Raw genomic sequence first — 13,316 nt, 5'->3', positions numbered from 1 at the left:
ACGCATACGAATCCCGGGAATCCCCCTTGCCTTCCCTAACTAAAGCTCCCTGGCTATCCGATACCTAAAGGTATCCACCTCCTCCTGCGACCAATTTGGTACCTCAGCTAAGTCATATCTTTGTGTGAAGTAGTCCATGTACTTCATCACATAAACACCACAATCATTAGAGTTTCGTTGCTTTGGCCTGGACGGTAGAGCTAGGACCTCGGCTGAAGTAGGGTCAAGCCCCTCGACTGGGTGTACCATATGCAATAGCCTCGGCAACAACCATGACTGCAATGAAATTATGATCCGAGAATGAATATAATATACAATTGGTAAGGACTATATAGAAGACAGTAATAGTAGAGGAACATACCACCACTCGTATATCTTCACGATAATCCGGCTCGTCATTCATTGAATCTATGATAAGACCTTCAAATCATCTAGTACCGAACATGAACAAAACCCAATGCACATCTCCGACACAACATGGGATGAATATGTAGTCCGCCTCGAGAACGGAAGGACCAACAGTAGCACTGGAAAACCCGGTAAAGCTACGTAATGCTTTATTCCATGCCCTCTGCAATGTATCTCCACCGACCCTCGATGCTTTTCTGATTTTCTTCACATGTCCTTTCCCAAGAACCATGAAGTAGGGATCCATGAAATAATAGACGGGTTTCCTCTCCCATATACCTCCAGTGTGAATCTCCTCCTCCCGAGTCCTTAGCAATCCCTGCAAGTATATATGAATGCAACAAGTAAAATAAATGCAACAAGTAAAATTAATGCAACAAGTAAAATAAATGCAAAAACTAAAATATATTAGACAACGAACAATACCATATAAGTGTATATGATCCTGTCATCAACCCATGTTCCTGGAGCCAGACTCTACATAGCTGATGCATGGACGTGATAGTCCTGAACACTAAGACCACCGGGATTCCTCGGCGCCATCCCAAAGCCCCATCCCCAATCTGAATATATAGCATTCTTCTTTGTCATGCTGAGACTCTTAGTGATACTCCACTTCTCCTATTTCATCCTGCGGGATGCAAGCTTCGCGGGCCTACTAGATGAGGCAATAGCCTGGGGTGGCTGAGACACATGCTGGGATGGCTGTGTCATGTCAACGACATCCTGGGCAGGAATGGCTGGAATGTCAAAGTCGTCAGCCAAAGGTGCAATGAAATCTGATTTTATGTCCTGAAATGTGGGAGGTCTGTAGGCGGGTCCTTTGATCTTCTTCATCAACCGAGAGAATGGTGTGAGGAAGGTAGCAGAAATCCTCCCAAACTCCTCCACAAACTCAGGAGGAACCCTAGCATCCAGCTGCTTCAACATATTAAGCCCGGCAACCATCTACAAACAAAAACAAGCAAACATTTTTTCATTAATTCCACAAGGATATCATATCATCAAGATGAAATACGTGTGAATGCAAATTTTGTAGTGTGTGGGGGTGTAATGTGAAATATGCATATTTGTAAAACACTTACAACTTCATAGCCCTCGAGGCTATCATACAACTCCCTCGTCTTGTACTGCTGCTGAGGCTGTGGATCGGGCTTCCCTATGCGCATACGAGATATATCAGCATACCACGCCATGTAATCAGCCTCCGAAGCTATGTCTACCGAGTCATCAACAAGGCCATCCAAATCTGAACAGAACCTGACCCATTTGCCAATATCAATAAACCACCGCACCAGCCAATCCTCCCCTGCAAACGTGGCATCCTTAGCCCCCTGTAACCAACCATGTTCACCGGTGCCCGTGGAATCTGCGGACTAGAACCAAACTGTCTCGACACCCTGTCCGGATGCTGCCACTCGACCACGTCGTAACATACAAGGGGAACTCGACCGCACTCAGCTAACTATGCCTGTATCATCTCGTTGTCCATAACATCCTCGAACCTAGCATACGGCCTCCAGGCCACCTTATCACCAGCAACACCATCAAACTCACCCCTATAGAACGGTAAGCTGTGGTGAGGGCCTGACATCCTGCGCTTCTTCGAAACCCCGACATGAGTATCACTAGCATAGGCCCATCCCTCAGCAACCGGATAATCCTCCTGTCCGGGAGATCGTAAAGGCACGCCAATACGAGGAAATCTCTCGTAAGACCAAACCTGTAACACCCAGACACAACAAGCAATGCTCTTGCTGCCCTTCCTTGCAGCAATCTCCAAACCCCGGTATATATGAGCTAACACAGCTGCACCCCAAGCACAATAAGGAATCTCCCGCATATTAATCAATGGGTGCATATACCAAACATGAACAAAAGAGCGGTTGATGCTGGGGAAGAGGATACAACCCATAATGAATAGCAGATACGCCTTGGTATGTACAACCGTGGCCCTCATATTGTGCTTCTCAGGCTTCTGTGCACCATATCTCTCAAACAACCACCCCAGCTTGATGTTATTCCGATACAAAGCCTCCTTCACCTCCTCGTCGGTCAAAGGATCAAACCAATTATTAGAAAAATACGCCGCCTTGTTCTCTATCACCCCACAAGTCAGCGCATCCCCCTGCACTGGCACCCCTAAAATAAACCCTACATCCTCCAATGTAACAGTCATCTCCCCCTACCTCGTGAAGAAAGTGTTGGTCTCAGGTCTCCAACGCTCCACCAAAGCAGATATCAACCGACTGTCAGTAGCCAAGACAACAGCAGGGTCTGCAAAAATCCCAAACCCAAGCATGTGTAGCAATTCCCGCTGTGGTCTCCTTAACTTCCACAAGTGCAATGACTTGTTCCCCGAATAGCTCTGCAACTCATCTCTCCCTGTACCATCCCAAACATCCTCACTGACGTGATACCGATTATCCCAAATAATATTATGCGCGTTTGGACCCGACAACATATTCCCGAAATCATCAAAATTATCCATACCTGAAAATATTGCCAACAAAATTCATCAATCACCACAATAAAAACACCACAACGTACACAACAAAAACATCACCAAAATTATATGTTAATTACATCCATACATTTTACAGTAATATAATTCGAATCTAACACAAATTTTATCATTAAATTTTCGAATTTTACACTAAATTTATCTATCATTACAAATTCGAATTTTATCATACAACTTTATCATTAAAACTTTGAATTTTACACTTACATGACTCGAATTTAACACTAAATTTATCATTACAAATCCCAATTTTGACAAAATATGACGAATTATCCTAAAATTGTAACATTAAAATTTGAATTATAAATAAATTAAGGGTTAATAATTCGAATTATCCTAAAATTATCCTAAAAAATTCATCCATATTTTTAATTACATTATAATTCGAAATTTACAATAAAAAAATCAAATTTAATACACAATTATTAAAAATTTGAATTAAAATTAAAAATATTATTACGTTAATTCGATTTTACATACAGTAAATTAATTCTAAATTAACACTAATTTATCCTAAAAATCCGAATTATCACTAAATTTAACAAAATTTATCCTAAAAAATGCATCCATATTTTTCATTACATTACAATTCGAAATTTACCATAAAAAATCTAATTTAATTTTATTACCTTAATTCGAATTAAAAATTATTAAAAATTCGAATTAAAATTAAAAATATTATTGTCTTAATTCGATTTTACATTCACTAAATTAATTCTAAATTAACACTAATTTATCCTAGTAATCGAATTAAATTAACACTAATTATGAACCCTAAATCAATTCTAAAAATTCGAATTTAATCATACTAAGATTCATATGTGAATTTATTACAAGGATTCATACATTAATTAACCCTAAAAATTTGAATTATATACACAAAATCAGATCTAGAACAATATAAATACATAAATTTATATCAATAAAACTATAAATAATAAAAAAGAATCGAATATATATACCTTAATGACGAAAAAGGAAAATGATTTAAGCTTTTGGATTGTTGGGCTCTTGCTTCTGCTCTGCTGCGGCTGTTGTGGTTTTGTGTGGCTGTTTGTGTTTTTGTTGTGTTTTTATGCGGCTGCTGTTTATGTTTTTCTTGTTATGAGTCTGTGTTTGACAGAGAATAGGTAAACAAAAAACGACACCAACCGCGGAAATTTTCCGCGGTCCATGGGCTAGGGGTTTTTTTGTAATTACTCCGGACCGCTGAAAATTTTCGCGGTCCACATGTGATCTCAACCCTCCAATTCCCGATCTAACGGTTACAAATGTGTTTGTTATCAACCGGTCTACAACAAACGTTTGTTGTAGACCGGCCCCCTTTGAACATTACTTGGTCCCTTTAGAATTATATTTCTAATTCCGCCCCGCTTGCAAGCTTGAATTAAATGAAGCAAGTATTAAAAAGATGGTGATATCATTGTAATCGAAGGTCTCTAAACCAGGGCATCAAGGAAATCGATCATCAAATCAAAATTTCATATATTTTTTCTGATGATCTCAACAAAATTAATATAAGTGTGTTTCTATTTTAGTTGAAAATACACGAAAATCGGGAAAAATACAATGAAATTTGAAGTCCAAGACCATAGACAAAAATAATAAGAATATCTCACCATGAAATACGAACTGGACATTTTTATGAGTATAATCTAATAGGAAACTCTCCGTGGATGAGCATGAGCAATTGACCAAAGAGAAAAAACAATTATTAAAATAAGTAAGCATGTGGATTGTGAATGCAAAAATAATTGTAGTTATAGTATTGTATTTTACATGTTTACCTTGAATTTGAAAGAGTAACAGGAGTCAACATCTGCATGCTACTTACATCGAACTGTGAAATGAATGAAAGGTCGTTGTAAAAGTAGAACTAACCGACGGGATGGGGGGAGATAGACACATATTGCTCTGCTTCGGGACCGTTACTTGTTTTTTAAGCCTATTTCAATCCGACTTCCTACCATGTACCAAACATACCACTGTACTGTTAATAAATCATCATAACAGAAAAGTTTATGAAAAAATATTATCAGAAGAAAAATACTAGAGATCTGATATTGTATAAAATATAATTTTAACAAATATTATTATTATATTATTTTTCTATTTTTAATAAATTCATATTCATTTACATCGACCAATTACAAATATTTTCTATTATTACATTATTTTTATGTTTAGACAAAAAAAAATTATATAAAACAAAGTTAACACGTGCACTACAGAATCGAGAGGGGTGCCGGAATTATTTAAGCACTACTTGCCGAGTTTGTAATCGGGGTATAATTTGAGTCAAGATTCGAGTCGAATCGTTTCGTTTAATTAATTGTGTCTAAATTTTTGTCAAAATTTGATTTATTTAATTCACGAGTCGAGTCGAGTAAAACCAGCTCGTTTAGCTAAACAAGTCAGTTTTAGCGAGTTGGATAAACAATCTTGTCTAATTTTACACTTAATCGAGTTTAAATCCCTTTATTTGAACTCGACTAATTTAATTTTAAAATCGAGTTTAAGCCGGATAAGCTCACGAGCCGCCCGACTCAATTTATAGCCCTATCTCTCCGTATCTTTTCAATTTAAAAGGTACCCACGAATGTAAATCCACCTGTTCCAATCCAGCTGCCCATACAATTAAACGTTCATAATAAAATTATAATCTCACAAAAAATAATAATTTTTTAATTTCAGAACAGTATTTTTATTTTTAACAAAATAATAAATTAGTTAAATAATATTTTTCCGGTCACAACATTGTTTTTATTCCGTGAGAGAGGCTTAACTTGGAATTTGAGAACTCTAAGCATTTTTATTACTAAAAAAAATTAAAATTTGTTACCAAAATGTGAAGAAACTTGGAATCATAAAAGGATGAATCAACTACCAGACAACCTACCTACCTACTATCCGCCACTTCATCACCCCCCATTTCCTTCCCCTCCCTACGGCTACCCATTTCGTGTGTATATATTATTTACCCAAAATACACAATTCAATCACTCCACCAACCAACCCTCGCTTCTTCTTTTTTTTGCTACTTCAGATCCCATTTGTAAGTACTAATTCACTAATACTACTACTATTTTACTGCTCTCGATTCTATTTTGTGTCCTCTTTTTCCTTAATTATTCAAATTTGTGGATCTATTTTATTAAATATTGCCTTGTTTTTTTATTTCATCCTTTTTATATTCTGTGATTTGTATTCTTTTACTGTCCTTTATTACGTTGATTTACAATCACATTGTGTATATAATCTATACATACACATTTGTGCATCACAGTGTCCCTTACTTACTCATCAGACTCTCAGATTTTAAGTTGTTATCTCTCTACATTGCTTTTTCTCGTCGAGATCTGGTGTGTGCAAACCTAACTTATTCGTGCTTTTTTAGCTCATTTTATGCTGATTTTAGATTAATTCTCGATTCGTATTTGACTTCTTTACTTGTTCAATTGTTGTGATCTCGATTGTGATTAGCTTGTTGTATGGCCATTTTATCATTTATTTCATGTTTGTTTCACATTTTTAGACTGTTTTGTTCAAGTTAAGTTTCATCGAACTGATTACGATATATCAGAAATTAGTTGCTAGGTACTTTACAGAGATCTTAATACGCAAATGCTTATGCATTACTCCGTATTTATTACTATTAAGAAGTTAGAAGAAATAATTGAATCACAAAAGTAAATAAGTTTTGTAAAATTTAACAGAAACTTGATGCCGGTCGTAAATGCTTTTAATGTCGTTTTCTATATTTTTGTGAGATAGTTTATCTTATTAGGACAATTAGATGCTGAATTTTGTCTTACATGAGCTTGTTGTCTAGGTAGAGGTTGGGATTTACTAGGAAAGAGTTGTAGAAACTATAAAAGGCCTTTTTCTAGCTCTTGTTTCACAAGTTTCTCGTTGATTATTGACCAAAAAGTAATTTTACTAATTATTTGAAAGTACTATGCTAACGATTAATCTCTGTAGGTTCCCTGAAGTCGACATCATGTCTACTGGACAAATATTCTCCAAGACTACACAGGCACTGTTTTACAATTTCAAGCAGCTGCCTATCCAGCGGATGCTTGATTTCGACTTCCTTTGTGGTTCGTAACCCTCTTGTATTGTTGTTCATTATATAATGTTGTCTTGGATGGATATACATTTTTGATGTTCACAACAGTATTGGCACTCATATTTAATATTATACTGCTGTATTTACAGGAAGGGAGACACCTTCAGTTGCTGGAATTATAAATCCCGGTGCCGAGGGATTTCAGAAACTCTTTTTTGGCCAGGAAGAAATTGCCATACCAGTACATTCTACGTGCGTTTTCCACGTGTTCATTTTGTTCCATTTAATGTTTTATGTTCGTGAATTTAGAAATGGTATTATTGATTTGCTTCTAGTATATTAATTAGTCATTAGTTTTGATTGCAATATATAAATCAATGAAATTTGGTTATACCTGTTTTCAGACCGAAACTTATATGACTTAAATTGTCTTCGGAATTGAGTTTAGTAAGACCTGTGTACTTACACCCTTAATGCTTATATAAGAGCTTCTATCAAGATTGTTGCTAGGTGCCTGGCCCTTTTTATATAAATTTATTCATTCATTTTGCCGATGAATTGAAGTTCGGATCTCTGCACTTAAAGAGAATAGTAGGTAATGGTAGTGCATATATTGTCACTAAACAAATTGGCAAGTAATTGGTAAAAAATTAACATCTTCAGTGACAACAGATTGCAATAAGATGTATTTAGTAATTTTTTTAGAAAGTGTTGTATCTGGCGATTTTCATTTCTAATAGTGTTCTTGAGTTATTGTTTCCAAGTATGACTCAATATGTGGGTTTAGAGTATTGGAAATCTAGAGCAAGCTTAATCTTCTTACTTTGCATTGTCCACATTGTCAGAATCGAAGCTGCATGTGCTGCACATCCTACTGCTGATGTCTTCATTAACTTCGCATCATACAGAAGGTTGATAATTCATTTTACTTGGTATTACCGTACACACAATTGCTTTTTTTAACTCATGCGTTCATACTATTTACACAACTGTATATGTTTCCAGTGCTGCTGCTTCATCCAAGTCTGCCCTCAGACAGCCAACAATTAGAGTTGTTGCCATAATTGCTGAAGGTGTTCCTGAATTGGACACCAAGGAATTGATTGCATTTGCGAGGGCAAACAATAAGGTAAAAACTGATGAAGTTTCTACTGAACATGATGACACTTGAACCATGATAATATTACTGATTATAGATGAGGAGCATGCAGTTTGATACTTGACAGATGAACATCAATTCATTGATTAAAGAGGCGAACTGCCCCCCAGCCACTAACATGTTGCACTTGTAGATTTAAATTCTAAATTTGTTTTATTAATATATGTAGGTAGTTCTTGGACCGGCTACAGTGGGAGGTATTCAGGCTGGGGCTTTTAAGATTGGTGACACTGCGGGAACAATTGATAATATAATTCAGTGCAAGCTGTATAGACCTGGATCTGTTGGATTTGTATCCAAATCTGTGAGCCATCGTCTTACATTCCTTGTTACAATTTTATGCATTGATTAAAATTTTTATACTTAATTCATGAAGTCTTCTCCAGTCAAAAATCAGATGTCATTATTTTTTGTTCTAAATAATAAAGCAATCGTACCCAATGATATGTACATATATGTATAGCTGTATCTTTGAAATCTGCATTGAAGATGCAATAGAAGTGATTTGATTATAGGTCATGACTTGCGGATTGTGAAGTTGAGTTATATTTATACTTTTTAAAAAAAACAATTGTATACAGTACATTGTTGAGCTTTCTAGTAAATACTTGCTCAATTTGTTCAGCTTGAGTTCTATGCAGCTTCATTGCTTTCTAAGTGGATTCAAGAATTGCTAACAAATTTTCAAAACTACAGGGTGGTATGTCCAATGAAATGTACAATACAATTGCTCGTGTCACTGACGGAATTTATGAAGGTATGCATACATGTTAGCTATCGTGTATGCTGTTATCTTTGATGGTAGCCTTGATGCAATTATATTAGAATGTTGATGCAATTATATTAGAATGCATTTCAGGTGCTAATGTTTAACTTCCATAGGTATTGCGATTGGAGGAGATGTGTTCCCAGGTTCTACACTCTCTGATCATGTTCTGCGGTTTAACAACATTCCTCAGGTAAATATAAGCTGATTGTCCAGCTCATAGTTAAAGTTCTTTCTTCTTCTTTTTAAAATATTAGGGACAATGTTTCAATTTCCGACAGTCTGTATCAGATACAAGGCTGTGAATTTCTCTTTCCTTTAAATTTTATTATGTGCTATTAAAATATTTACTGTAGTAATCTGATATCTGCCACTCTCTGACGTCTATTAAGATGAAGAGCTCTTTCCATTCCACCATGCAGTACACTATCTTGAAGCTACTTAAGTCCTCAATGGCCTTGAATTATATTTAAGTGAATATTTTTATACGTAAATAGTTAGTTTAATGATTTTGCTCTGATACATTCCATGCGTGGCCTGTATTTTAATTTTTATGATCTAAATACAATACATGTGATATAGGAATTAATGGTGCACTTGATTACCTTCATAATAATTAATAAGAATGTCCTTTAGAACTAACTAGATTATAATTAGTAATCAAATCCTTGTATAATAACAATCTTGTAACATGTTTGGTTATACATTCATTCAAATTATGATATATAACTTTGATGTTTACAGATTATATAGAAAGACTTAGCTCAACAAAGGGTGCTACATGTATTTAACTGAACGGTTGTATTTCAGGATAGCCACTTTGTTTGTTTGAAATTTCATGTATTAAAAAAACTTAACGACTCTTTTAATACTTTAATTGAATATATTGTACCTATGAAGAATAAATAAGACAATTTAAGAGTGTCTTGAGAGGAGAACATTCAGAGTACCGATAAGACTATGAACTCAAATTGGGGTGGGGGAGGTGTAGTTCGATAAAATCAGTTTTTTATGTTAATCTCATTAGTCATTTCACTAACAGTAACAGGCCTAAGCCCTAAATAACGAATCCTCTTTGCAATGCCGCTAAATACCTGGAAACTTAGGCATGTATAACTTGACATATGACACCGTGGTCTAGTTCTCGCATTTCTAATTCCTACAGTATGTCCTTCATATTCGCCCAACTGATTTTCTGTTTCGATTCAGGTTAAAATGATTGTGGTGCTTGGGGAACTTGGCGGGCGTGATGAGTACTCCCTTGTTGAAGCTCTAAAACAGGGTAAAATAAGTAAACCAGTTGTTGCTTGGGTTAGTGGAACTTGTGCACGTCTTTTCAAGTCAGAAGTGCAATTCGGTCATGCAGTAAGTAATTACCTTGATACTTTTGTTATCAGATTTTAGGCGAGGCTTTCCCCTGGGTGGGCATGGCTGGCGATGGTTGTTAGACAATCTCAAAATATAGTATACACTTCATTATTATTTTTAATATCAATATTAAAATTTTTGTTGTTTAAAGGGGGCAAAAAGTGGCGGGGAGATGGAGTCCGCACAGGCCAAGAATCAAGCACTTCAGGATGCGGGGGCTGTTGTTCCCACGTCATATGAAGCATTTGAAACTTCGATCAAGGAAACATTCGACAAACTGGTAATTTGTCACCTATCTTGATCTAAATTTGGCACTTCTCCAAAAAGTCTGCTTCTTGAACGACAAACTTGCTAATTATAAATGTGCTCTGTGGCCAGATGGAAGGCGGAAATATAACTCCAATAAAAGAGGTTATACCACCACAAATCCCCGAGGATCTTAATATTGCAATCAAAAGTGGGAAAGTACGAGCGCCCACTCATATCATATCTACCATATCTGATGATAGAGGTATGAACTTCAAAGCATTGTCGTCTTTGCCAACTTAGACATCCTCGCGATTTTCTATGAACTTGCATATTTGTTTCAATTACAGGTGAAGAACCATGTTATGCTGGTGTTCCAATGTCATCCATTGTAGAACAAGGGTATGGCATAGGCGACGTTATCTCTCTATTGTGGTTCAAACGCAGTCTTCCGCGTTACTGTACCCATTTTATTGAGGTTAGCCTTGCATATATAGGGATATTCTGAACTAAAAAATATGGTTAACGAGGAAATTTACCAGCTATTTCTTTTTTGCGTACACAATATAGAAAGGCCGAATACTCCTAAAAACCTATTAATGAACACCCAAAATACTTATTTTCATTAATCAGATATGCATCATGTTATGTGCGGACCATGGTCCCTGTGTTTCTGGTGCTCACAATACAATAGTTACCGCTAGGGCTGGAAAAGACCTCGTGTCCTGTCTTGTTTCAGGTACGCCCTAACATTTGGAATTTTCTGACAAATTGGGCAATGCCTAAGCTAATTGTATTGAACGGTACATTCACGATTTATAATAGGTTTGCTTACAATCGGTCCTCGATTTGGTGGGGCTGTGGATGATGCTGCTCGATATTTCAAGGATGCTTATGACAGAGTGAGTCGGAGGTTTTATCTAGCTACATGCAAAGTTTCTAGACGTTATAAAGCAAATTGTTTAATATGTTTTGTTATAGATTATTAATGTTTGCGATTGTTTTTTGTCTTGGCAGAATCTGACACCTTATGAGTTTGTGGAAAGTATGAAAAAGAAGGGGATTCGTGTACCAGGAATTGGACACAGGTACAAACCTTTTTAGCTTCTATCTTGCACTTTTTTCTTATCAGATCTTTTCATGTACAATATCTGCAGTGGTCGTAGGGGCTTAATACCCTTACTCTTCAAATTAAATTATATTATTACTCACTGCTGGTAAAAATCTAATCTTGGGAATTATTTTTTTTCTTCCCTTTTGAACAAAAAATAAGGATCAAGAGAGGTGACAACAGAGATAAGAGAGTAGAGCTTCTGCAACTGTTCGCACGTACACATTTCCCTTCTGTCAAGTATATGGAATATGCTGTTCAAGTTGAGACCTACACTCTCTCAAAGGCAAATAACCTTGTGCTTAATGTCGACGGTGCCATTGGATCCTTGTTCTTGGATCTCCTAGCTGGCAGTGGAATGTTCACTAAGCAAGAAATTGATGAGATTGTTGAAATCGGTTACCTGAATGGCCTTTTCGTGCTGGCACGTGCCATCGGTCTCATTGGGTGAGTTCATTTGTTCACTTGAAACAGCTGCCTTTGCTTAACACGTTAATATTCATAAAGGAATTCTGATTAATTTTAAATTTGATCGTTTGAAATTTTATACAATTGCTGGAATTTGCAGGCATACGTTTGACCAAAAGAGATTGAAGCAACCACTATACCGTCACCCATGGGAAGATGTTCTGTACACCAAATGAAGAGTTTCCTCGAGTATGCACATTTATACTCACACTCATTATCATTCAAAGTTTCCTGTCCTCGGTCATTGTAATGCTTATAGTCCTTAAGAGTAGCGTTCAGCTAATTTTTGGCTGAGTGAATCATTTGTAGGGTTTTAGTTCATGTCAGACATTCTCAAAGAATAAAAATCACAGCATCTCCGTCACCAATAGCCATGGCCACGAAGAAGTACCTAATTGTTAGGCACAGGGTAAAGATAATAGTCTAAGAACTCTGTATAATTGTATGGTACAGACTACAAACTGTTGTATGGATATTCTTTACTCATCAAATTGTTCAACACTTGTGTGTCAGTGTGTCACGTTTAGTTGAGTCGGGTTTAGTTTATATGCACATGACAGTTTTTATGTGGGGTTGTGTATCAAGTGGATGTACCATGTAGCGTAATAATTATTGTGATAGATGTGAATAAGGGTCCACATATTATACTACTTCACGTGATTACAATGTGATCCATTCAAGAACACGACAGTTTTTTAGCCCCCACCATTAAAAACATAAAGATTACCTCGTGTACTGTACGCATGAGTTCCTTGAATATCTCCGTTGGGCAAAATTTTAATATTCAAACTTGAGTTGCCGCATAAAAATAAATACTGGCTCACATTTTCAAAATTTGAAATTTCGATCTCTTGTTACGAGAGATGTCAAGAGTATGCTACATTGAGTTTTACAACAACCAAAGATGTTGCGATTTTGAACTTTCAATCTTCTTACTGCGAAATTAGATGTTATGATATTGAACATTTGAAGTTTCGATCCTCCAATTATGAAAGACGCAACGCTATCTTAAAGGTATGAGAGGGACAATTTAAAGAATGAGTTGTTGTGTGGTGGTTGTTGAGGACCCCCAAACCCCACAACACCCACGAGGAGGGGGGTGGGGGTGGGGGTGGGGGTGGGAAGCTATTCTTACACCATGATTTGGACTCCGGTACGGCAGTTTCATCCTTTTCAACCACAAATTTCCTTGTCTGT

General features: G+C 36.4%; 2 protein-coding genes across 3 annotated transcripts; one reads left to right on the top strand and one right to left on the bottom strand.

Annotated features, from left to right (window-relative positions):
* Window positions 1-1,029: 1,029 nt before the first annotated feature.
* LOC141680513 (uncharacterized) lies at window positions 1,030-1,812 on the bottom strand. Its single transcript, XM_074486718.1, has 2 exons — window positions 1,494-1,812; window positions 1,030-1,356 (listed from the first exon to the last, which is right to left on the bottom strand). The coding sequence occupies exons 1-2, from the start codon at window positions 1,602-1,604 to the stop codon at window positions 1,030-1,032; spliced, it is 438 nt and encodes a 145-aa protein (XP_074342819.1). The 5' UTR covers window positions 1,605-1,812.
* Window positions 1,813-5,829: 4,017 nt separating this feature from the next.
* LOC141677409 (ATP-citrate synthase beta chain protein 2-like) lies at window positions 5,830-12,620 on the top strand. 2 transcript variants are annotated; one of them, XM_074483334.1, is made up of 17 exons: window positions 5,830-5,987; window positions 6,914-7,032; window positions 7,151-7,253; window positions 7,847-7,912; window positions 8,007-8,130; window positions 8,330-8,464; window positions 8,857-8,917; window positions 9,043-9,119; window positions 10,136-10,291; window positions 10,446-10,574; window positions 10,673-10,805; window positions 10,891-11,018; window positions 11,174-11,279; window positions 11,366-11,442; window positions 11,558-11,628; window positions 11,814-12,098; window positions 12,220-12,620. In XM_074483334.1, exons 2-17 carry the CDS (start codon window positions 6,933-6,935, stop codon window positions 12,293-12,295), a joined length of 1,827 nt encoding a protein of 608 aa, XP_074339435.1. In that variant the 5' UTR covers window positions 5,830-5,987; window positions 6,914-6,932; the 3' UTR covers window positions 12,296-12,620. The 2 variants fall into 2 exon arrangements, with proteins under 2 accessions (XP_074339435.1, XP_074339436.1); XM_074483335.1 differs by lacking the exon at window positions 5,830-5,987 and adding an exon at window positions 6,071-6,294.
* Window positions 12,621-13,316: the final 696 nt, after the last annotated feature.

This window comes from Apium graveolens, chromosome 8, assembly GCF_009905375.1.
Source record: "Apium graveolens cultivar Ventura chromosome 8, ASM990537v1, whole genome shotgun sequence".
NCBI lineage: Eukaryota > Viridiplantae > Streptophyta > Magnoliopsida > Apiales > Apiaceae > Apium > Apium graveolens.
This window is presented reverse-complemented; position numbering and strand designations above follow the sequence as displayed.